The sequence below is a fragment of the Engystomops pustulosus genome, chromosome 8 (assembly GCF_040894005.1).
Source record: "Engystomops pustulosus chromosome 8, aEngPut4.maternal, whole genome shotgun sequence".
Taxonomy (NCBI): domain Eukaryota; kingdom Metazoa; phylum Chordata; class Amphibia; order Anura; family Leptodactylidae; genus Engystomops; species Engystomops pustulosus.
Window position 1 is genome coordinate 94,551,411 of NC_092418.1, and position 27,258 is coordinate 94,578,668.

General features: G+C 40.7%; 1 protein-coding gene across 5 annotated transcripts in view; it reads left to right on the forward strand.

Moving 5' to 3' along the window:
* The window catches only part of LOC140075670 (sodium channel protein type 2 subunit alpha), a 156,610-nt gene that overhangs the window by 125,603 nt on the left and 3,749 nt on the right, over positions 1 to 27,258 (forward strand). For 4 of the 5 annotated variants that reach the window (XM_072121824.1, XM_072121823.1, XM_072121826.1 and 1 more), the window contains exons 21-26: positions 3,956 to 4,078; positions 19,891 to 20,172; positions 21,287 to 21,340; positions 23,878 to 24,015; positions 24,918 to 25,022; positions 25,892 to 26,162. In XM_072121824.1, coding sequence (XP_071977925.1) covers positions 3,956 to 4,078; positions 19,891 to 20,172; positions 21,287 to 21,340; positions 23,878 to 24,015; positions 24,918 to 25,022; positions 25,892 to 26,162 — 973 coding nt within the window. Of the gene's footprint in view, positions 1 to 3,484; positions 3,608 to 3,955; positions 4,079 to 19,890; positions 20,173 to 21,286; positions 21,341 to 23,877; positions 24,016 to 24,917; positions 25,023 to 25,891; positions 26,163 to 27,258 lie in introns of all 5 variants that reach the window. The other variant, XM_072121825.1, reaches the window with a different exon arrangement.

Here is a 27,258-nt window from a genome sequence, read left to right on the forward strand (position 1 = left end):
CTGGTTATGCACGCCTTCGCCACCTCCCTCTCCCACGCTGGGAGCATGGATGGTGAATTCACACCTCTCGTGTGATGTCACATCCCTCTCCCAAGTTCGCCAGGTGATCCTGACATGTCAAACTTAGCGGAGGACAGCGCCGGGATCGGAATGAAGAGGAGCGCAGGTGAGTACCCCTAGATGGTTTCTTGTTTTTTAAAATGGTTTACTACGCTTGAATAGAACACTACTTTTAGATAAACATTTTATATAACAAAATTACACTTTTTAGAAATGTGCCCCGAGTGTCGATCTTAAACGTGTGGGAAGTGGAGGGACTGTTGGCACTTAGACAGTGCCCAGAGCCGTCCTCGGGGATATTATTGTGCATAAACAGCTGGTAATATCGTAGTTAGACTGTAGATTGAATTACCCCAGTGCTATGTGATTCAATTCTAACCACACATTTTCTTATACTGCGCAGCGCCGCTTTTAATGACACATCGATCTTTCAACAGGAAACAGATGGCTGTTCTCTGAAGCTTTAATGGCAGCATGAATACCATTGTGATGAACTATACCTTCTGTTTTATAAATTATTTCATCTCGCCCCGTTTGCTAATCTGAGTGAAGTGACATTTGCTGCGTATTAATTTTATTCTCTAAATGTTTAGTTAATTTTTTTTCTTTTTAAAATATCAGTATTGGCAACATTCATACATTTAAATTTTGTTTTTTTTTTCTGAAGGGGTATATAATATGTGTATATAATATATGTGTGTGTATATATATATATATATATATATATATATATATATATATATATATATATATATGTGTGTGTGTGTGTGTGAAAACCTCTACCTGGTCCTCCATATGGTAGCTCTGGATAACACACTGCTCAGGTTTTGTAGATTTTTACTTCCTGCAGTCTGACACCCACATGAAAATGCCTGGGACGACTTATTCACATTCATTGGTCTAGGCAGGTAATCGTTGAGGCCAGTGTTACGCCAAGCTGCAAGTCAACATATTTCCTATCTCCAGAGAGACACCAAAAAATTGGAGAGCAGCAGGGTCCTTGGTAGTGTCCAAAACAGAGAGGCAGCAGAAAGGGAAGAGGTTTAGCATAGAGAAATCAGTATAAATAGTTTGACCTTAGACTGGCCAGGCATAACTTGAGGCCATGAAGAGAGTACAGTTGCACCCAGATCCAGAAGCCTTATTAGGCCTATAAGTTGTCTCTACCCATATGACATGATACTTTCTAGTTGGAGGCCCTTCATTTATTCAATCGAAGATGTTTATAAGGTTTATAATTAAGGCGGTTTGGGCAGTAGCCCTGTGCCCAAGTCTTCTGGGGGACTCGTGGACACCCAAACCACCTACCACGTTTTATAATCAGAAGGAGCTTCACCCATGAAATCCTTGTATATCTGTTCTACAAATGCTCTCAGTACACATGAAGGTCCTCCAAAAGTCCTGAAACTGCAGGTTGAAAGCATCAGAAGGGTCACATTCTTCAAGAATGATTCTAGAACCAGATGTGGGAAGTGATTCCAGACTTGTAGGGGCAATAATATTCATACAACCCAGGGCCCATGGAAGTCTTCATCCACCCCTGTCTGCGATGCTGGAGCTTCTCAATGCCGTGCTGCCAAACCTTCTATGGATGGCCCAATGGAATTTAGCAACTCTGATTATATAGTTTAAAATCGAATCTTCATTTATGAAGAATTATTACAAGTTATCTCAAAGCTGTGTGTTTCGAGGCAATTGCACGCCTCTACCACAGGCTGATAACAAGTTGATGGATTGGGCTGTTGAAATTCTAAGATTTCTAAAGTGCTTCTAGAAAATAATTGCTGATTATTATTCCAAGACATCAGTGGAGATAAGTATGTGTGTCTGGGACAATTTAACAAACATACCTGTCTTTTCTAAGGACTAGGTCCATACCCACCTATCTGAATTTCAGAGGCTTCATTGAGATTACCACTGTAAAGACATCTTAGTCCTCTTAGATATTCCTTTGATGTTGGGTTTCTTCTTATGTCAGATTTTAGATTACTTAATCTTCTTGCTAAAACCAACAGCAGTTAATATGCAATTAATTTGTAATAGCTATTTTCAGGAATCGGTAGAATTACTTCTCCGTTGCAGTGCAAGGTGAGCAATTTGTAGACTTGATGTCGAATGACACAACTATCTCAACTGCAATTGAAATAATAATAAATATGTTTGTTGGTGGCTTCTCAACCACGTCAACTTTCATTATTCAGATTTTTGTTGAATTCACAATGGAAGTGACCTTGTGTAGTGATGGCCCTCTCAAAGTAGTATGGATGAGGTCTAGTGTGTGGGTGACCAAACAATGAATATTTCAAAACGGGGTTGTCCAGTCACAATGAGTGTTGCAGTAGGGCAGTCTTAAACTGCATTTAGCAAAGTGTCTGATAATACATATGACATAGTTTAAGACTGTCTACAATAACATATTTGTTGAGAGTATGCCAGAAAAGTAAACCAAAGAATGCCCCATTTGTAATACGGGTCAATGACCCTGTCTATAACCCTTGATAAATACAATTTAAGACATTAATGGGTCACAAATTACAAACAATAATGGTAAATGTCCGATAAATATGCCCCAATATGATTATAGTGATGTGGTCATCGCTCAATTATATGCTAAACGAGTCACATCTTGGCCAACAACATACAGGGGCAAATTTACTTACCCGGTCCGTTCGCGATCCAGCGGCGCGTTCTCTGCGCTGGATTCGGGTCCGGCCGGGATTCATCAAAGCAGTTCCTCCGCCGTCCACCAGGTGGCGCTGCTGCGCTGAAGTCCGCTGGAATGCCTCGAAATACACCGGCCTATCCAGGATGAAGGTGAGTGAAATTTTCGCGACACTATTTTTTTTTTAAATGCGGCGGTTTTTCTGAATACGTCGGGTTTTCGTTCGGCCACGCCCCCCAATTTAGGTACAATCGGCGCAAATCGGAAATATTCGGGTAACACGTTGGAAAAACGCGAATCGGGCCCTTAGTAAATGACCCCCACAGTACTAGGATAATATCAAGAGAGCATTAAGGGGCCGTATTATGTATATATGGTCCACTTCCAAATTCTGGATTAAAAATAAATAAATTGAATGAAAATTTAAATTAAAAAAATTGCACTGTATGGCCTTTATTAAAGGGGTATTCTGTCCAAAACCACTTATCTTCTATTCAGGAAATAAGATTAGATGATGGGGGTCTAACTGTTTGGACCCAAGCTAATTGCTTGAACAGTGGATGCTGATGACAATGCACCATGACCATAGGAAGTAGTAACAGTGGCTAGACTCAGATTTTAGATTTATCACCCATCCAGGAGAAAAGTAATAAATGTTTTTGGCTTGAAAACCCCTTTAAGGAAAAAATAATGACAACACAATAAACACCGAATTATCAACCAGTTTATTGATTAATTAAACGTACCATTGGTTCTGAACAGATCTCAATCATATCCCTTTTGGCGGTGGCCCTCGGGTATGATCAACTAGCCGCTATTAAGTCTCTAAGGACCTTGAGAGCACTGAGACCTCTACGTGCATTATCAAGATTTGAAGGCATAAGGGTAAGGCTAAGACCAAGGTTATGACACCACGTAGGTTCACATATTTTCTTTGTTGTAGGTACGTTTTTATTGTCAGGGTAAAATTTTACTCTTCAAAAAGCAGCTGGAGATTTGGCAAATTTTGGCAAATTTAAAGCCGGTAAGATTTTGAGGGTGTGTACTCCATTGTGTCAACAGGTCTTTGTCATCGGGTGGAACATCATGTGCTGTGATCTAACCAAATATTCATTTTGCAGCTAACCAGAAGATAAAATGGACAGATCTTTATCCGGAAAACCAAAGGATGCCTCATGTTTTATAGTAGAATGTGGTGCAGAAATTAGAACTGTTGCTTTTGTTTTCATATAGGTTTCTCTTATTAGCTTAATAGCTAATGCCTTGGGATATTCAGAACTAGGGGCTATTAAGTCCCTTAGGACCCTAAGGGCATTGAGACCACTAAGAGCCCTCTCACGGTTTGAAGGGATGAGGGTAAGATAAACAAGGACTTTTAATGCATGTATAGTTACATGCATGTGGTATGTCATAAGGAATGAACAACCAGCTCTGTACTATTGCTTTACATATCATTGCAGCCATAGACCAACTTCGCTTGCACTCAAATTCTTAAGTCCAGTAACATTCATGAACAGAAGATCATCTGCTCATTCATAGTAACAAAGCTACAAAGTCTTTTGTTCTGTTGATAGTCATAGGCTATGGCTGGACAGTGTATGTGGTCGAGACCGATATATGTGCAGCACCCGTTGGCTGCTTAATTTTGCAGGCAAGATCAAGTGCAGTTGCCTCACTGTCTGGCTACAGCCTGAAGATTACAAAAAAAACAAGAATTTGTAAAACCAATATAGGTAAATGTTATGATATTTCCAAAAATGTCACCAAAAATGTTACCGGTTGATTTGTAGAGATGACTTGGGGTAGCTCAGTTTATACATTTTGTATGGGGTCTGGATGTTGATACCTCCCCTGATTGGGGCACTGGGCTCCCTTGGCTATCCTCATTAGCTGAAAGTTGGGTCATAAACTTCTATGGGCCCATCTGCAGCTAAGAAGGAGAGTGGAACATAATTGAAGAAGTCCACACTTGGCTGAGCACTTTTCCCCTTATTCCAGGAATTTTGGATAACTCATATTATGGCATTCCTGTCTTCCTTAAGCAGTGTTTCCCAACCACTGATCAGCTGCCAAATGCTGGATCAGGAATCATAAAGTACCAGGCCGTGGTAGGGGACAAGGGAGGAGCAGCAGTTGTCTGAAGGTGTACTGGTCATTTGAGATAAGTGAGAAGCAGAAGCACTCTCACCAGGCTCTTCCACCACACCTTCAACCAGTGGTTGCTCCTGCTGTGGGTAATGGGAGGTGAGAGGAGCAGATGCACTGCCACCAGGAACCTCCACCATGCCTTCAGCCAGTGGTAACTTCTGCTGTGGGTAATAGTAGGTGTGAGGAGCAGAAGCACTGCAAACCAGGCACCTCTACCACACCCTCAGCCAGTAGTTGCTCCTACTTTGGGTAATAAGAGTTCTGAAGAGCAGATGCACTGCCACCAAGGCACCACCATCACAGCTGCAGCCAGTGGTTGTTCTTGCTGTCGGTAATGGGAAGTGTAAGGGGTCTCTACTCCTTACACTTCCCTTTACTTACAGCAGGAGCAACCCTTGGCTGAAGGTGTGGTGGAGTTACCTAGGGGGGAGTGCATCTGCTCCACACATCTCCCACGGCAGAAGTGACCACTGGTTGGGGGAGGAGGTACCTGGCAAGTCAGCAGCTGCTTTCGCAGCACCACATGTAACTCCCCTTTATACCACTCGCTACCCCCCTTCTTCCAAACTTCAGCCACCATGACCTCTTTTCACCCAGGTTCCTGTGACATGTATTCTACTTGTCCCTAGGGTAAAAAATGTTAGGGACCACTGCTCTAAGGGAAAATCTGTCCAAACTATTTTAAATAAATAATATTTTTTTAAAAACCTAATTATTTAGAAAATTAAAGAAGACATTGAAAGACCTTTCGCCAATGGACCTTAACTTCCAGAACAGATTACCGTATTTTTCGGACTATAAGGCGCGCCTTATAGTCCTGTGCACCTTATATATGAACCGTACTTACAGACAACAGCTGCTTTGAGCTGTGTACAGGTCTGCCACCTGCTGGTCATTCATCCTTATAATCAGGTGCGCCTTATATATGAACCTAGACGTTTAAGCAGGCATTTATTGATGGTGCGCCTTATACTCCGGTGCGCCTTATAGTCCGAAAAATAGAATTCCCCCTTTGTCTTTGCAAATCATGTTGTGACATTTTCGGTGACCTATGACGCTAGGAATCTACAGATATAGCCAATGTTATTGTTATAACACAAAGGCTGCATTTAGTGAATGCAAATCTGGCCCCCAGAATTACAATATTCTTCATCTAAAGCAGTTGTAATAATCTGTTGGGTGACGGCTGCTGTGTAAAACATAAAGTTATCGTCACTGCAGAAAAATATTGTATAGTCTTTTATTTTGCTATTGTAAAACTTTATTTCTGACTTTATTACTATTCATCAATTACAATGAGCTTCTGGAGCTTGTACTACAATGACTCACTTCTTATCAATGTAGCATTTATTGTAACTGTAGTGTGCGTTGTGTTCGGATTTAATGACAAATCTAAGTTACTCGAATGCATAGAGATTGTGAGGGGGAAGTCTGAGAGTGACAAAAAAAAAAGCTATAAAATTTTCTGGGAGAAACGGCGCAATTTTATGTACATAGGTTGTGTCTTGTATTGCAATATATAAAATGTAGGCTCTAGTGTAGGGACAAAAACACAAGATTCCCTTAGTAACTTCCACTACTGTATAAGAGAACGCAGGGGCAGCCACAGGAGCCACAGAGCCTCCGTATCATAATTTTATGTTTTTTCAGCAAAACCACTTAGATCAGACATTAAACAAGATATGTTTCTGCATCAGTGTAGCTACAGCATTCTCAAGGTATGTTTGGCTCATAATGCATAAAAGCAAATGGTAGATTTCCTTTAAATACCTGTGCGGGCAGTTTGCACATTTCTATGCATATAATTACAGAACTTCCTGATTATAAGAGCCATTAAACCAATAAGATGCTGATGCCCATTAGTTCATATATAGAGAGAGATATTCTAGTGTTAATAATATTACTAAATCGACGCACTGAAATTTTTTTTAGCTATACCAGTGTGTATACAGGTCCTCAGGGAAGTCATATCTGGAATGAACTTTAGAAATCCAGTGCATCATTTATTTAAGAATGTCAGAGGGGCAGACGCTATAACCAAGTACGTCAGCTGCCGGAGGGCTTTATATTTAGAAACTCAATATCGCGATTATTTCCTCAGTAACTACTTATGATTGATAATAATCATTAGGCACTGGAGAAAGGTTAACTCGAAATATATTCAATAATCTGACTATATCAGGGTAATTTATGTGATAAGGTCATGCACTATGACTGATGATGAAGACTTGCCAATATTGCTGACATCAGCATACGACGCCTGCAATGGGGTCCCTTCCATTTTAATAGGATTTGAATGTACCTGGCTTATTAGATATCACTTTAAGATAGTACAACTATATTAATAAATGCATTTTTGCTTGAATTGTTATCAATATCACTATGGTAGGGGACCATTGGCACCCCAGCCACTTCTCCTTCCCATTCCTGTGGGGCCAGGTCCTTCAGTCACATGTTTGTAAGTAAGGGTAGCACCTGAAACGCGTAGGCCTATGTCCCCCCAAATGTAATAACTGGTGTTGCCATTGGGATGGTCGTGTTTTATCATATATTTTCCGAAACTGGAAGAAAATAAAGATTGAAAGTTTTTAAAAGCCACGTCAGTGCCGGAGTGAATCTTACTTACAAACATTTGCAACAAACGCACTCCAGAGCACGACTAAAGGTGGAGGTGAACCCTTTCTTTCCTTCACTCACATGACCTAGTTTGTAGTCCATTTCAGTGATGATGCGGATGAGCTGCAGTACCAACCACAGCCACTCTATTACATATGGCACTGTGCTTGGTAAAATGAAGAAGACACAGGGGCACATTCACGAACCTGTCCTGACGCGTTCCCCGAAAGTGCATTGTCCGATGATAATGCACTGTGCCGCAATTCACTAAGATCGTGCACCCGATATCCTGCATGTGTCGCTTCCCCGCTCAGGTCCGACAGAGTTCACCTTCTTCTTCCCGGTGCAAGTAAGTGCATTGTCTTGTGACACAATTTGAAAGTTAAATCCCGCGCTCAGTCCGAATCAGTCGGATCGTCCGAAAGCAACCCCCCCCCCTTTTCTGTCACAATCCGATCACGTGCAATACAATCCCCTCTTAAATACCTGTCCCAGCGGCGCAAAGCTGCAAAATGTTGGAAAACCCGACAAAAGTGTGGCTGAGGGCCTTTAGTAAATAAGCCCTGAACCCTTATTTCTGGGGGCGACATGTATAGATATGAAGTTAAAGGGGTTGTCCACTTTCAGCAAATAATTGATATGGTCTGTGTAAGGAAAAGTTATACAATTTTCCAATATACTTTCTATATCAATTTCTCTCTGTTTTCAAGATCTCTGCTTGCCGTTCTTCTATAGGAAGCTTCTATGTTTACATCCAGTGGAAAGAAATCTGACCATGGTCACACAGGTGCACGGCTCGTTATATCACAGAGAGTAATCAGAGCTGTGTGATATAGCGAGCCGTGCACCTGTGTGACCATGGTCAGATTTCTTTCCACTGGATGTAAACATAGAAGCTTCCTATAGAAGGACAGCAAGCAGAGATCTTGAAAACAGTGAGGGATTGATACAGAAAGTATATTGGAAAATTGTATAACTTTTCCTTACACAAACCATATCAATTATTTGCGGAAAGTGGACAACCCCTTTAATTCCTCATATACCCCTTTAAGCAAGGACAATACAGATTTCTATTCCTGGCTTTGTTACAAGCAACAAGCCATTCCCCACTAGAAGAATATTAGCTAAACTGGCTGTTCATTATAATTCAGATATCCAGCTCCATGGTAACCAAGCCACGGTAAAGCTGATATGACTTATTTTTCTACTTGATGCTTCAGAAATAAGTATGTTTTTCCCGCAGCAACAAAATTCTAAGAGTCTTGAAATTCCAGGAACTTCATTGCTAGAATAAGAATAAGATTGTGCTGCATTGTCAGGAGTTGGAAAAACAACCCCGTAGAGCAGAGTCATGGAAAACAAATTAAGACTCACACAGATCTATTTATATATATTACTAAACCTTGGATTATCGAGGGTCCTCAGATGTGTTCTTAAGGGAAATCAATTGTCAAAATCCATCATGATAAACCAGGGACACTTACTCATAGATCCAGGCCCCTTAAATGTGGTAATCTTCTTATATTTGTTATACATGGGCTCCTTCTTTCTAAATGAAACTTTTATAATTATGCTAATGAGCCAGAAGGCCTCTGGGGGCGTTGCCAGGGGCCCTAGGTGCTGTACCTTCATAGGCAGTTACGTGGTGCAAGGAGCACTTTCCCCTCCTACTGTGTGAGATTATAGCAGGCAGAGGTAGAGGGTAGTGCTGAGGGTGCAGGGGGAGACAGTGTAACAGCCTGTGAAGCTACAGCATAGAGGATGTAATGCCCACAGAGCCCCTCCAGCTCATTAGCATGATTTTCAAAGTTGATTTTTAGAAGGTTGGAGGCTATGGAGAGTAAGTTGATGTTGGTTTATGGATATAATAAATTGACCTTCTTCAGGCCGAGGAAGATAATGTAACTTATTGATGGATTAGATTCCAAGGTTTAGGTGTAAATCATCTTCAGTCTACGTCTTGTTCACTTTTGTTCACCAATATGAACCACTGCACCCAGTGACCATAATGGTGTCCACAACAATTTATTGGACATAAAATACACAATCTGCTGTATTCACTGTCTTTGAAGATGAGAAGAACGTTGGGGTTGGGAGAGGATTAATAGGATTAATCACAGACAAGTCTTTGAAGATATTGGGGCTTATTTACTAAGGGTCAGCGGATCGCATTTCCGTCGGGTTTTCCGACTTTTTCGGGGATCGCGCTACTGGGATAGGTATAGCAGGCAATTGTTGCACACGATCGGATTTTGGCACAATCGTGCCGCCATTCATATGACAAATCGGGAGGGCGGGCCGTCGTACGATCCAACAGATTCGCACAAATCGCAGGTTTTAACTTAACCCCTTCCCGACATTTGACGTAATAGTACTGCATCGCGGGAGGTGCGTTCCCGCAAAATGCAGTACTATTACGTCAAGCTTCTGGCGCCGGCTCCTGAACGGAGCCGGCGCCAGAAGCTGCGGGTGTCGGCTATATATTATAGCCGACACCCGCCTCTAACACCCGCGATCGGAGATTTCTCCGTTCGCGGGTGTTAACCCCTAACACGCCGCGGTCGCGCTGACCGCGGCGTGTTAGAGGCATTTAAAGTTACCTGAAGTTGAATCGGACCCCCCCGCGGCGCTTACCGGGGGGGTCCGCTGCTCCGATCGCAGCCCCGGGACTGCCGGTGCCCGGGGCTGCGAGATCTCCCTCCGGAAGCCGGGTCCGTGCCTCCTGGCAGGACCCGGCTGTAAGACACTGGGCATGCGCAGCATGCTCAGTGTCTTACATTACACAGTGCAATACATCTGTATTGCACTGTGTAACCTGTAAAAAAGCTTGAACAAGTGATCAGAAGATCACTTGTTCAAGCTTAGATGTCAGTAACCGTAAAAAAAGGAAAAATAAATAAATAAACGTTTTTTACAATAAAAATAAATAATAAAAGAAAGTGAAAGTCCCCCCAAACACCACATTTCCCTTTACACAAGTAATAAAGTATAAAAAACACTAAATCACAAAAAAAACCCACTTATTTGGTATCGATGCGTCCGTAACAATCTGTACAATAAATCCTAATCATAATTGGACCCGCTCGGTGAACGTGGTAAAAAAAAAACCCCAAAAACTTGTCAAAAATTAAAACTTTTTATCAAATTGCTTTACAAAAAATGTTCTAAAAAGTGATCCGAAAAAGTTACAAGCACCAAAATGATACCAATAAAAAAAGCAACTTGTCACGCAAAAAATAAGCTTACAACCAGCTCCGTAAACCAAAAAATACTATAATTATGCCGCTATAAAAATGGCAATACTAAAACAAATGCAATTTTTTCTATTCTAGTTTTCCTTCAATAAAATTGGACAAATAAAAATAAAACTATATAAATGAGGTATCACCGTAATCGTAGTGATCCGTAGAATAAAGATAATATATTATTGTTATGCTACAGTGAACACCCCCCCCCAAAAAATGCTAAAAATCCAAAAGAAGAATTGATGATTTTATTTTCCTCCACACGTAAAAAGTTAATAAAATTGCTTCAATAAGCTAAAAACCCACTAAAATAAAGTTTTTTTTACAGTGCATCTCGTCTCGCAAAAAATAAGCCCTTATTTGTCTAAATTGCTTAAAAAATAAATAAAGATTGTATAGCCTATAGCCAACGAGCGTTGTTATAGAACGGTGCGGCGGGTAGTGACTTTCCAACACCGGTCAGGGTAAGACGGCAGCTGTTCACTGATCGGGGTAAGACGGCGGCTGTTCCTCACAGCCATCCATCCTTCCCCATGGACCAGAAGGGTTACGTCCCCCCCACACACCCCCAGTTTATTATTGCTGCTATTGGCTCATCAATTCAGATGAGCCAATAGCAGCGAATTTACTTATGACGTCAGTAATACCGGTCACCATGTCTGTAGACACGGTGATCGGGGCAGGGTGGCGGCTGTTCCTGACAGCCACCAATTTTGCCTTGCGGTCCAGAGGGGTTTTGTTGCCCCCCTCTGTCCATGTTTGCCGCTATTGGCTGGTCGATTTGGTCCAGCCAAAAGCAGCAATATTCGTCACAATGGGCATTGCTAGGGTGAATAAGAGCAACACTTGGCGATAATTTCCCTACGAAAAACGAAGATATGGTACAAAAGCGCTGGCTGTGCACATTGTACAGATGATGCTGTACAACTCTTACGAGCTGTTCCAATGTGCAGGTCCTGCCGTATCATTTCTCCGTTTTCAAGAGGAAGATATTAGGAAACTAATATTGGGACAAGAAGGACGGGGCCCCAGTACCTCTGGTTTAGATGTTCTTGTGTTTTGCCAGGACAGCATTTTCCCGGTGAATTCTGCTGCTTCTAAAGATAAGACTCAATAAAGAGTCTGTTCCAAAAGAGGAGTTAGGATGGACACTATATACTAAGGATGGACACTATATACTAAGGATGGACACTACATACTACTAAGAGACCTGCGACAACTCCAGAGTGACAAAAGTTTAGTTGGTCCCTTGATATATTCTACCTCCTTATACACTAGACATTCACAATTCACGCCCAACCTATTGTGAATTAATTTTGGTAAAATGAATAATTGTAACAACTGTTATGTCCCGTTGCTCCCTATACCCCTCCATTATTTCATAAGGGGCGCCACATAACGGGCACTGAACTCTCCAGAAATAATTGAAATTTCCATCTTGGACTCCATTGCACATCATATTTGGAAACCACCTGTATGTTCAAAATGCTAATTTCACCACGTGTATTACACTACACCACATATTACACCTTGCTATATTCCCCAAGGGGTGTACATTCAACAATTAGGGTCACTTTTCGGGTTTTCCTCTGTTTTGGTACCACTACGGCTCTCCAAATGCATCCTGACACATGTGAAGGATTTCTTGCAAATTTGGCCTCTAAAAGACAAACATCCCTCTTTTCCTCTACTGTGCGCCCATAAAGCATTTTATATGCACATGTGGGGTACTTCTACACTCAGGAGAAATAGTTTTACACTTTTTTGGGGTTATTTAATATATTATCCCTTGTGGCTTACATAAATTAGGGGTAAAGTGACATTTATAGGAAAATTTTCACCTTTTTAATGATTAGGGCCTAATTGGATCATTCACCTGTAGGGGCAAATACATATATTACACATTGCAAAATTCTCTAAGGGGTGTGCGTTCAAAAATTAGGGTCACTTTTTGGATTCTTCTCTGTTTTATACCACTAGGGTTCTCCAAATGCTTGTCAAACATTTCTGTCAAATTTGGCTTCTAAAAGGCAAACATTCCCCTTTCCTTTTACTGTGCGCCCATACAACATTTTATATACACATGTGGGGTACTTCTACACTTGAGAGAAATAGGTTTACACATTTTGGGGGGTTATTACATTTTTTTATCCCTTGTGGCTATATAAAATTAGGAGTAAAATGACCTTTATAAGAAAATGTTCACCTTTTATCTATTTAAGTCCTAATTAAATCAAACACCTTTACGGACAAATACACATATTACACCTTGCTAAATTCTCTAAGGGGTGTACTTTCCAAAATGGTGATACTTGTTGGGGTTCCGCTCTGTTTTGGTACCACTACAGCTCTCTAAATGCATCCTGACACATGTAAAGGATGTCTGTCAAATTTGGCTTCTAAAAGGCCAACGCCCCTCTTTCCCTTCTGAGCTTCACTGCGTACCCATACAACATTTTATTTGCATGTGTGGGGCAATTTTATACTCGGGAGAAATGCTAGTACACATTTTTTGGGGTTGTTTCATCTTTAATGCCTTATGGGATACAAAAATTAGCCGTAAAAGTGACTTTTTTGGGAAAATGTTCACCTTTTTCCTTTTAGGGACCTAATTGAAGCAAACACCTGTAGGGGAAAATACACATATTACACCTTGCTGAATTCTCCAAAGGGTGCACTTTCCAAAATGGTGACACTTGTTGGGGTTCCCCTCTGTTTTGGTACCACTAGGGCTCTCCAAATGCATCCTGACACATGTAAAGGATGATTGTCAAATCTGGCTTCTAAAAGGCCAAAGCCCCTCTTTCCCTTCTGAGCTTCACTGTGCACCCATACAACACTTTATATGCAAAAGTGGTGCAGTTCTGTGCTTAGGAGAAATAGTTTTACACATTTATGGGGTTGTTTAATCTTTTATCCCTTGTGGCTAACAAAAATTTGGGGTAAAAGTGACTTTTTTTAGAAAATTTTCACCTTTTTTCCCTTTTGGGGCCTAATTGAATCAAACACCTGTTGGGGAAAATACACAAATTACACGTTGCTAAACTCTCCAAGGGGTGTACTTTCCAAAATGGTGTCTCATGTTGGGGCTTTCCTCTGTTTTGGTACCATTACGGCTCTCCAAATGTATTCTGACACATGAAAACTTTTTCAGCCATATTTGCCCTGCAAAAACGAAACAACGCTCTTTCCCTTCCAGGTGCCCCCCTGTGCCCGTACAGCATGGTACAGTGACAAAATGGGTATTGGCATACTCAGGAGGAATTGCCCTCAACATTGTAAAATGCATTTTCCTTTTTAATCCATTGTGAAGGTGCAAATTTTAGTGTTCAATGAATCTATAGTAAGATAAAATTACATTTCTCTAATTTCACTTTCATTTATCTTTCACCCTCATGAAACGCTCAAAGGGTTAACAAAATTCCCAAAGGTTGTTTTGAATATTTTGAGGGGTGTAGTTTCTAAAATGGTGTCATTTGTGGGGGTTTTCTGTCATGTGGGCCTTATAAAGTCACTTCTAACTAAATTGACCCTCCAAAAGTAGGTTTGATGATTTTCGTGAAAATCTGAAAAATTGCACCTAAAGTTATAAGCCTCCTAACATCCTAAATAAAGGAAAAGAGGTTTGAAAAATGATGCCTAGTTAAAGCAGACATGTGGAAAATATTAGTTATCAAGTTATTTTAGTGATATGACCAACTTTACAAAAAGTAGAACATTTTGAATTTGGAAAACATTGTTTTTTTCAAAATTTTTGCCAAATTTCCATTTATTTCATAAATAAATACTAAATATATTGATTAAATTTCTCAACCAGCATGAAGTACAATGTGTCACGAAAAAACAATCTCAAAATCAACTGGATATGTTAAAGCGTTCCAAAGTTATAACCACTTAAAAAGACACATGTCAGATTTTAAAAAATGGGCCGTGTCAGGAAGGTGAAAAGTGGCTTCAGCGTTAAGGGGTTAAAAATTGTGTGGCAAGACATGCACTTACATGCACCAGGAAGAAAAAGGTGAACTCCGGTGGATCTGAGCAGGGAAGCGACACATGCAGAATATTGGGCGTACAATCTTTGTGAATCGCGGCCCAGTGCATTGTCCTTGGACAATGCACTTCGGAAACTCCTCCGGACCGGGTAAGTAAATGTTCCCCATTGTCTCAATAAGGACACAAAGGTGTCATTTCGGGGTTCCCACTGTATGAACTAGAATAGAGAGCCGCCATATTATACTACAGTTCCCTGCATCTGCCCTGGGATACCCTGGTCTGGTCAAGGGGTGGATCCCCTGGTGCACCCCTGAGATAGTTCCCCCCCATCTCTACAAAAAATATAGATATTCCGCATATTGTTGCATATAGTGGTGGGCCCAATATACAACCTCTATAATATTGTATATGATGTGTATAAGGTTGGAGCACACTGATTTCTAGTATATTATTATATACAGAACTGTAATATGAGTATATACTAAACGAGTTCTAATATCTATAACAATTCAATCAAAAAATAAATAAAAATTAATGTGTATTGATCCTTGTGGTACAAGCTCCAGACGTGTAGCCTGATGGGATAAAGACCTTTTCTTACTAATATTTTGCATGTTCGGTAAACTGAGAGCACCACAGCATGACACGGCTTCTAACAGTATCAATAGTTATAACAAATCTCTGCTTCTACCTATGCATGCGGCACATTGTAACCGTCATACGAGATACTGAATTCTCATTTCACTTTATGTCTTAGATATAGACACTGTATGTAATCATTCAATGAAGGGTGTTGATCTAAAGGAGGACTATTAAGGAAAAACTTTGCAGCACTACAACATATTACATAGGAATCATGTTCTCTGGGGATAGCCAAGGCACCGCCCTGCACCCCCCCCCCTATACATGTATGAAATTGCATATAACTTTTTATTGCTTAAAAAATTCATGGTGATTCTGCAGGGTTTTTCCAATAATCCTCCTTTAAAATATTCTTGAAAAATGTATGACATGGTTGAAACATTTTCTTAAAGGGAACCTGTCATCAGCAACTGGCCTAATAAACCACTACCAGTATTGTCAGCATAACACCTTCTAGTTTTTGTTTCTTTTGTGGCCCAGTGTGGTGGCATCATCCAGAAAATCAACTTTGAAGAAAGATGTTAATTGGTGTATAAAGTCATGGAGGCGGAGAATTTAACACTGAAGTCAAGATAGGGAGCTCTGAACGCCTCCTCCTCTGTGATGGACATCATGCATTGGACTTCAGGAGATTTGGATAGTGATGTCTCTGGATGCAGGACCATCAATTACAGTGATGGGGGCTTTCTTAGGAAGAGAGAGAGAGCTTGACTTCAGTATTATAATCCCCTTCTCCTTAACTTTATACAACTAGTTTACATCTCACTTCAAAGTAGATTTTCTGGATGATGCCACCACACTGGGTCATGGAAGAAACATGATCTGGAATGTGTTAAGCTGCTTGGTGACATTATGGTAGTGGCCATTTTCGGCTGACAGGTTCTCTGTAAAGGAATTCTCCCAAATAGAGCTTTGACTAACAGTACCCCAGCATTTACTCAGTGAGATTTGGCAGTGTCACGGATCACAGAAAGTACTTCTAATACTCTTTATACTAGCACTAGATCCCGTGTGCTGCCCTTGACGCAAGCAACAGGACTGCAGGGTGCAGGAGTCTCGTAGACTGTACTGATCCGCGTGCTGCAGGCATTGTGGGAGGAGACATTGGGGACAATAAGTCAAAAAAATCAGTGCACACATACCAGGGCCCCTCATTTAGTAAGTGCTGGGGTGGTGATCATTTGCATAACCAGTTTTATGATTTATTTATTAATGTCTCTTTTGCTATTACTTGGCCCTGCTGGTGATTTGTATGGAATTATGTGCTGCTCTTTCTCTTAATATAATGACCCTGTGTACAAATTCAACCTAGTGGAAACAATGTGGGCAAATAGTGGGATATCCTATGTAGACAGCCCTGACAGAGTAGAACAGACGGACAAAATAGGGGTCCCTAGAACCCCATTCCAAAATTTTAATATAACGCTGATGACGGAAGCACAATGCAGCTTTACGTATAGTCTATATGGGACCAAATCTAAACCAAAACTCTGATCAAGGCCAATGATGGTGAACCTTTTAGAGACCGGGTGCCCAAAGTGCAACCCAAAACCCACTTATTTATCACAAAGATTGTAAGTCAAGGAGAAACTTATTGAAAACGCTCCTTGCTCTGCCACAACTTTCAATGGTTTCAGCTTCTGAACGACATCAATAGCATTAAAAGAAGGAGGAGAAATTTGGAGCTTCCCTTCAGTCCTTCCCCTTTTCCTGAACAGAAACAATCCCAGGGTCCAGAACAGGATGTCCAATGATAATCCGATCCTGTCGGCGCCTTCTTACTCTTCCTGTAGTCCCAGGCATCCTCCAAGGATATGTTGCTTCAAAATATCGCTGAGAATGGCACGATCTGGTCTGCTTGGACCGGCTGGAGGGGCCTTGGGTCCTATCTGATGAAGCCTCTCCTGAAACTATGGTCCTGGTGCCCAAAGAGTGGAGTCTGAGTGTCACCTCCTGCACATGAGCATAGGTTCTCCACCACCACCCTACCGAATTCTGTTATTGGGGTCCAGGTGTGGAAATATTCAGTCTCTATAATAAAGGTTTCGGCTGAATGCTGTCCCTTTAGCTTAGTCCGATCCAATTTTCTATATGCTTCAGATTCTCTTTTTGGTACAGTTTTAATCCCCATTTCATGTTCTCCCTCTAGACCAGTGATGGTGAACCTTTTAGGGACAGAGTGCGCAAACTGCAACCCCAAAGCCCCCTCATTTATCGCGAGGTGCCAACCAAAAATAAAGCAGTAACTTATTGCTCCCTTTTCATTGTAGCTTTATTCCAGTGTCCCTCTGTACAAAGAGAATCATGGGGCCAGCAGGAGGTCCTCCAAAGATAATTTGGTCCTGTCTACACATTCTCCCTCTTCCTACAGTCCCATGGACGCATCACTTTAACCCCTTAAGGACGCAGGGTTTTTCGGCTGATTTCTCGCTCTCCAACTTCAAAAATCCATAACTTTTTCATTTTTACGTGTACAGACCTGTGTGAGGGCTTATTTTGTGCGTAACAAATTTTACTTTCCTGTGATGTTATTTATTTTAACATGCCGTGTACTGCGAAGCTGAAAAAAAATTCCAAATGTGGAAAAATTGAAAAAAAAACGCACAGTTCTTGTGGGCTCAGTTTTTACGACTTTCACTCTTCGCTCCAAATAACATGCCTAATTTATTATTTAGTTCGGTGCGATCGCGGTGATACCAAATTTATATAGGTTTTATTGTGTTTTAATACATTTTCAAAAATTAAACGAATGTGTACAAAAAAGAAAAAAAAAATTTTGCCATCTTCTGACGCTAATAACTTTTTCATACTTTGGCGCACGGAGATGTGTGAGGGGTCATTTTTTGCGAAATTAGGCGACGTTTTCATTGCTAACATTTTGAGGTCTGTGCGACATTTTGATCATTTTTTATTTCATTTTTTATGTTATGTAAAAAGGTGTAAAAGTCGCATTTCGGACATTTGGGCGCCATTTCCCGCCTCGGAGGTCACTGCCGCCCATAACCGTTTTTATATTTTGCTAGATCGGGCATTTTGGGACGCGGTGATACCTATTATGTCTGTGATTTTTACTGTTTGTTATGTTTTATATCCGTTCTAGGGAAAGGGGGGTGATTTGAACTTTTAATATTTTATTAATTTTTTTTATTTTTTAAACTTTTTTTTTCTTTTTTTTTCACTATTTTTTAGACCATCTAGGGTACATTAACCCTAGATGGTCAGATCGCTCCTACCATATACTGCAATACTACAGTATTGCAATATATGGCATTTTTGCAGCACATTCATTACAATGAGCCACTGTAACGAATCTGCAGAAGCCATGTAGCCTCGTGTCAAAAGAAGACCCGAGGCTACCATGGTTACCGATCGCCGCCCCCCGATGACGTTCGGGGGCGTGGTGATCGGAAAAAGGCGGGCGCCGCCTTCTTTTAAACGCCGCCGGCGACTTTGCCGCCGGCGTTTAGAGGGTTAATAGCCGCGATCGGTGCAAGCATCGACCGCGGTTATTAGCGGTGGGGGTTTTGTGCAAAATGCAAAAACCCCCACCTCTGTATGAAGAGGACTCAGCCCGTGAGCCCTCTCCATACATCCCTTATACCTCTGCGCCGTAGAGCGTTAAGGGGTTAAAATATCACTGAAAGCAGCATCTTTTAAGTTGTCTGGAACTGCAGGAAGATTCTTTGACTCCTGTCTGGTGTACTTGGGCAATGGCCCTAGTGCCCACAGAAAGAGCTCGGAGTGCCTCCTCTGGCACCCGTGCCATAGGTTCGCCACCACTGCTCTAGACGTATCTGATATTAGGGATAATTATCAAGACTAAACCTTGCACCAGCCTAAACCTCCACATTTTAGAGACATTTGGTGTGGATCCTAAAATTGGGTCCCCAACACACCCACTTGGAGTGCTTCTAAGAAACGCCTAGTGGGCTTCCTTATGAGAAAGAACAGCACGTAACAAATAGGAACAGAGAGAAGAATCTGCTGAACATAAATGTTATACAATATTATTGTAATGTTATTATAATGCATGTCCTTCCCGATCCTAACATCTCCCCTCCCCTGGCTACTTTAGAGCATGTGAATATATTAGGATATAAGTGCATGTTATAGATTATTGTCTGCTAACTACACTATACACTTTATGTTTTTATGGTTCCAATCTTTTATATTTTTTCAATTTTCATCTTCTTTTCGGCACACATTTTGTCTTTGCTCATTTCACCTCTTATTATTTGGTCTCTATGATTTCTGGTTTCTTTTGATTTGACTTGTGTCCTTTTATTATATTTATTTTAACATTTTTCTCTTTTTTTTCTGCAGTTTACATGTCTGTGCGTCCGTCTTTCCACTATCAGGTCTTTATTTTTCTAAATGGTTACACTTTTATTTGTTCGTTTTCTTCCCACGTGACCCATCTGTTTAGTTTTATTTTAGTTTTTTTTTCCATGTCTGATAGTGACCTGGCAACATCATTTGTTTTGCCCAAAACTGACAATTTTTTTCTCCTAATCATTATACTAGGTGGTTGTGAATGCGTTGATCGGAGCGATTCCCTCCATCATGAACGTGCTGCTGGTCTGCCTTATATTTTGGTTGATTTTCAGCATAATGGGAGTGAATCTTTTTGCGGGAAAGTATTACCACTGTGTTAATACTACGACGGGTGAAATGTTCCTCGATACAGACGTTAATAATAAATCAGAATGTTTTCAGCTAATAAAAGCCAATCAAAGCGCTCGATGGAAAAACGTAAAAGTCAATTTTGATAACGTTGGAGCAGGTTATCTTGCGCTACTTCAAGTGGTAAGTGTGGTCCATGATTTGCTTCCATCAGAACCTGCTGTGTGTATCCAATCTTATTTGGTTTCCTTAAATGTTTCTGCTAAGTATAAAGTTGAATCTCAATGACATATCCAAATGTATTCACAACAAAAAATACAGTACAGGGGTGTAACGCAGAGAGGCAGGACCTCTTAGCGGATTTATAAATGGGGCCTCCCTCCCCTCTTAAATAAAATACATATTTATGTAACTCACATGTCACACATGTGACTTACAATCACAAACCATATATACACACACATACATACATAAAGCAAATACACACATACATATAATACTTCATACAGACATACAGCATATACACACCCCAATACACACAAATACTCCTGATGTCGGGGGCCCTTAACACTGCAGGCCCCATAGAAGCTGCTATGGCTGCTACCCTTGTACAACATCTATAGAATTTAAACCGATATTTAATCTATATTTAGACAGTTGATAGGAAACATAATCAATTTAATGGGTGAATATTCATTTATGGGTTAAATTATCCTCCTTAAAGGGGTATTCACATATTCTAAAGTGGTGTCACTAGAATATTCTAGTATGAAATGACCAGTTGGTGGTGACCACTGGAACCGCTACCTATCATGACAACTTAAAGAGGTTGTCCAGAGGTTGAAAAACATGGCTGCTTTTGTAAAAAAAAATACAAAAACACCGCCACACCTGACCATGGTTCATGCGGGTATTGCAGCTTAGCTGTATAGAGATTAATGGAGCTTAGCTCAGTATGGTCAGTATAGTACTGTATGGTCAGTAGGAGCTGTTTTTGGATGAAAGCAGACATGTTTTTAAACCCCTGGACAACCCCTTTAAGGGTCAAATTTAGCGGGCAATTTTGAGTTTTTACCTGCACTGTGGAGCCCCAGTCCCTACAGGGATCACTTTAGGAGACAGTGAAAATGCCTTTAATGTCAGATTGTTTGGCAGTAGTTCAGTAGTATAATATTGTATGTTTCCGTGCATAGTTGTATAACTACAGGCATATATATTGCTTTTGAGGTTTTTTTGTGAATCACATTCTCTGCTTCATTACCGCGTTATAATGATGTTCAATGTATTTTCCTCGCAGGCCACATTTAAAGGCTGGATGGATATCATGTACGCTGCGGTCGATTCACGGAAGGTTTGTATGAATTATGAATGATTTGTGTCATTACCACGACTGCGGCTTCATGTTCTGTTACTTTGTGATTTCATATGCAAAAGAAAAACACTGAAGCTGCAACGACACCGCGTACTGTACACATTTCATGTCACATCGTGTTAGTACCTTTATGCCGTCATCCAGTGGTTGTGTTGTGAATTGCAGCCTTTTGAGGTTATTAATAGCTACAATATTATTTTGAGTTGGTCTCCTTTGGAATTGGAGTCCTTAAAGGAAATCTGACATCAAGAATCAAGGATAGTACGCCAAGCACACTGACATACTGGTGTGTGCCCCCTCTGGGAGGATCTGCTCTCCTTTTAGCTTCTTATGCTCTTATTTTAAAAATTATGCAAATGAGCCTGAGAGGCTCTGGGCTCCATAGATGTTAATGGAACCTGAAGCCCCTCAGGCTCATTTGTATAATTTAAAAAGCCATTTCTCATAAAAAATAATGGCATAAGAAGCTAAATGAAAAGTGTGTCTTGCCAGAGGGGGCACACACCTGAATGTTAGTGTGCTTGGTTTACCATCCTTGATCCTGGTGGTAGGAATTCTTTATTATATTGCTGGATTTTATTTTTAAAATAAAAATCCGCCCATCACTGCTGGCTACAGACGCCAGAGGTAGTTTGAGTCTACAGCTTTTGTTTCTATGCATAGGCTGGCTGTTACGCGCAATGGCAGTCCGGCTGCTGTTACTGCTACCTATTCCCCATGACTAGAAAACTCTTTATAGACCTCAATGAGTTTGCTCCTATTGTTGCCTATTGCTATGAAATACATCACTTAATACTGTTTCTAGAGCTTAAAGGGGTTTTCCCATGAAGCATAGGGCCTAACTTGCTGATTGGTGGAGGTCTAAGTGATGGAACCCCCACGGATCACAAGAATGGATCCGATGTGGCCCCTTCGCACTCATTGTAGTACCACCGAGATGGCTGTAGCACCCAGATGCCCTGTTCATTTCTAAGGAGCTGACAGGGCAGCGATGAACAGGGCAGCCACGCCATGCACGACTGGCTGCTCTGGCCATCTCGGTGGAGCTACCAGGGTTGCGACAGAGATACATCAGACCCCCATTCTAGTGCTCGGTGGAAGTCCCATCACTGAAAACCCCACCCATCCAGTGGATAGGCCTAACTTGCTTTGTGGGAAAACCCCTTTTAGCAAGATGGCAGCCTTGATAATCATGGAAGTAAATAGAGAGAAAGCAATCTATAATTATAAAATAAAAATAAATTAGAAAAACTGATACATTTTATTATTTGGTTGTAATCTTCTTTTATTTATTATCCATGGTCTTCTTCCTTCTAAGATCAACATTAAAAATTATACTAATAAGAGCCAGTGACATTAGCCAGCTGCGCAATGAAGATACTACTGCGCATGTGCTGGATTTGCAGAGAGTCGGCTGACGTCACTGGCTCCCTGTATGGAGTACGGACGGGACAAGGTGGGCACCTGAATAAATGAAAAAAGAAGGCGGCACCACAATCCTGGAATCCCCTATGATTTGCCAAAAAATAGCTTTTAAAAATATGCTGATTAACCTGAGGGGCTCATGGTTATGTCATCTGAGCCCCTCAGGTTAATCAGCATATTTTTAAAAGCTATTTTTTGGCAAATTTAGGGGATTTCAGGATATATATAAGACACAGCTCCACAAACAAGAAGAAATAATGCACATGTAAGTGAAAGTAGTCTACCATCGGTAATTCTGATGGTAGATTCACTTAAAGGAAACCTACCACTTGAAGTGGCAGGTTTCAGAAGAAAATACCGAGCACCAGCTCAGGCTGAGCTGGTGCCGGAGCTTATTTTTGTTAGTGTTTTAAACCGCTATATCGCAGTTTAAAACACTTTTTAAACTTTATAACCGGCGCAGGAAGGTACGCGCTCGGCGCTTACCATGTGCACGGCTCTCCTTCACTTCCTATGTAGCCGCGCGCACGGTCGCACGCATGGTAAGCGCCGAGCACGTACCTCCCTGCGCCGGCTATAAAGTTTAAAAAGTGTTTTATACCACAATACAGCGGTTTAAAACACTAACAAAAATAAGCTCCGGCACCACCTCACCCTCGGTATTTCCATCTGAAACCTGCCTCTTCAAGTGGTAGGTTTCCTTTAAAACAAGCACTGAGGACTTTAAATTTAGTTAGTAGTGTTGAGCAGTCCCAAACCTCAGATTCATTAGAAGTTTGGTTCCGGGTTTGGCTCAACTTCCCACTGCAGTTAACCGCCTTGATCGGTGCCTGAACCAGCATTTTACAGTTTTGCTTTGAAATAACTTGGCCAAACCCGAATTTCAATAAGTTCACTCATCACTAATAGAAAGCTACCGGAACCGTTCAATTGGTTGATCTGTCAAAACCTGATTTTTAGATTTCTCTACAACTGACTTACTGAATGTTTCCTTTTTTCTTCTAGACAACGAATGAGTAACCTAAACCCCAGACAATGAAATGTTATATTTGACTGCTGAATTTAATGTACATTTCCTTTATATCTTGCAGCTAGAGGATCAGCCCAAATATGAAGACAACCTGTATATGTATTTATATTTTGTCATCTTCATCATATTCGGCTCCTTCTTTACTCTGAATCTGTTCATTGGTGTCATCATCGACAACTTCAACCAACAGAAAAAGAAGATAAGTATCAAATTAGTTTGAGCCTCTTTTCTTTTAACATTTAACATTTCTGTTATTCCTCATGAATAGATGCATGGATAAATAACTAGATGTGTATCCCGTGAAAATATTGGTTTTTGAGGATGGGATAAGGAATACCACACATCTTTTAGCAACCTTGTAAGGCAGCTCCCTTGACATCAAGAATGACCTTCAGGATGCCACCCTTCTTTCATCTAAAAATTGTTTCCCTCACATCTCTATAAAATCAACTTTGTTATCTCTGGCATTCATTCAGTCCTCAGCAAGTCAAAAAGTGCATGTTCTTTCGCCTTCACTTCTTTTCCTCACCATGCCCCATTTTCAGCATCTCTTCTCTTTGCAAAATTGTAGTTTTCTTTGCAAAATCTACCCCATTTATGTATCTGATCACATGAAATCACAGCATGCCTCCATGGAGGATGGGAAAGAATAGAAGTCCATGGAGACATGGTGTGATTTCATGCAATCAGATATATCCATGGGGTTCATTTTTGCATATGTTAATAGGTAAAGGACCTTAGATTACATCTTTCTGGTGCCATGACACAAAGTACTTAATGGGGCATGGGGAGGAGTAGAAAGGAGTGAGGATCTGAATGTATGCCAGTTAATATAACAGAGCTGATTTTATGGGGATGTGATGTGAACAATTTTTAGCTAAAAGAAAAGTAAGAAATGTGGTAACAAGTTCCTTTATATCCCTGAACACAAGGACATCAGTTACAGTGTACCACCACACTGGGCCTTGAAAGGAACATGATTTGAAAGGCCTTAAGCTGCTTGACAACATACTGCTGGCAGTTTATTAGGTCAATTTCTCCTAACAAGTTCCCTTCCACATATTTACAAGGTTATAACCAGTTTTTATTTCAATTCTTTACTTTGGAGGTCAAGACATCTTCATGACAGAGGAACAGAAAAAATACTACAATGCAATGAAGAAGCTTGGGTCGAAAAAGCCACAAAAGCCCATTCCAAGGCCACCGGTGAGGTCATCATATTATATAACTACGGCTCTTATAAAACAAAAGATTCCTTCCCGGTGCCCTTCATCTCTGAAAGCAAGCAGTGCATGATGATATTAAAAGTGATTTCAATTTGAAATGTAAAATTTCAGGACTAGGACATCCACCAATCATTTATTGATGGCTGAACCGAGTGGTGGCCAGATTTTATGGACCAAACACGGCGGGAGATTTATTATGCCATCTTTACCATTTTTCTGTTAGAGAAGGCACATAAATCACTCCTTCCCTACTAGTTCAGGCTGTTTTCACCTATGCCCAAAATGGGGCAGGGAGCAGGGGCAGTTGGTGGGCTGGCAGGGATGTGAATGCCCCTTCCCTAAAAACCAGCAGAGACTACAGAAAAAATCTCAGATTGGACCAGGTCTTAGGTCTGATCTGGCAGGGATTGTTCCTGAATCTACTAAGGGGTTGGTTTAAGATGCCAGTCTTAATAAATTCCCCCCATAAAGTTATTTATGATCCAAGGGGTCTCTGTTTCCTTACAGAACGACAGCGCCAAACTTGTACTTCTGCCCCTGGCACAGTGTTAGGTCCGTAAAGGCTGTTAACCGCATGATCCAGGAACTCCATTTTGGAGATCTATTTCCTGAATAAAAATATCTAGATCTAGCAAATGTTCATTATTTGCCATCATTTAGGATTTTTACATTTTTTGGAGATTTTTTCATTCTTAATAGTTACTGTAGTTTTCACATTATTTCATATTGTATTCACAGATCATTAAAAGAAAAGTACAAGAACAATACATTATTTCCTTTTTTATTTTTGTATTTTATTCTTACTCTTTCTTTCTCTTATTTTCTTACTTTCCTTATTTTCATTCCTAGAATAAATACCAAGGCTTCGTTTTCGACATTGTGACGAGGCAGGCGTTTGACATCACCATCATGATCCTTATTTGCCTTAACATGGTAACAATGATGATAGAGACAGACGAACAAAGTGATGAGATGGAGAATAATTTGTATTGGATCAACATGGTCTTCATTATCCTATTCACTGGTGAATTTGTCATGAAACTGGTTTCCCTTCGCCATTATTACTTTACCATTGGATGGAACATTTTTGATTTTGTTGTTGTTATTCTGTCCATTGTAGGTAAGAATTGTTTTATTTTTGTCAATTAATATGACGTTGATGTTTTTATGTAAGTACATTTTTTCAAAGCAAATGCCATGGTTTCAAGATTCCCTCTTTGGTATTAGTCAAATTCTATGTTCCTTGAATTAGATAAACCCAAGAATTTTTTATTCTTACTTCCCTATTTATTTATCTAACATCTTTTTAGTTGGAATATTCTTGTTTCTGGATATTGCTGTTTCATTCTACTTATAGCACCTCTTGGAGGATTTCTGATTCTTCTTACAATGTCCACTTCGAATGAGGACCCCCCAATATAGGTTTGCTACTTGGATCCTCTTCAACATAGGCAACAGAATAGTTTATGCTATAAGCCAGTAATGTATTTCCTTTTCGGAGGCTGTTATAGAGGAAACGTAGAGTTATGTGTGGCTCTTGAAGACTGACCATCTTTATAATATGAGGACACTCATGTCTACCATCATAGGAGTCTCTTATACAGAGCAACTCTTTAATATGCTTCATTGGGGGGTTCAAGGGGTGACCACTATTACATGCAGATGCAATAACAGTCACTCATATGGACTATCCAATGTAATGGACATAGAGCTGTGACCTTTACGGCTAGGCCATGAATATTTGAAGCATTACTTGGTGCTTCTTCCTGTGTAAATTACCATAGACTTTTTTCAGATTACCTAAATGTACTTTGATTATTTTTTTCAAGAGATAGAGATTTTGGGGTACATTTATCAGGGCTAGTGTACTAGTTTTCTGGTGCACAAGCCCTGAAATAATCAAAATCCTTTGCAGACAGCTAGGAATTTTGATTATTTTTCCCTCATGCCACCTCCACGGGAAGAGGGGCATGGTCGGCGGCAGAGTGTGCCGGCGTGGGTCATTCTTGCCCTGCACCTGAGCACACGCTATAGCCTGCAACTGGCGTACAATTGTACAATGGGCGCAGTTGTCCGCCAGTATCAAGAGAATTGCTGGGGTGGGGCATTTATGATACGCGGGCATACGATGCGCTAGTGTATGATAAATATACCCCTATCTATTTTGGGTGCAAATACAAGTTTACCTATAAACTTTGTAGGGTAGAAAATAAAAC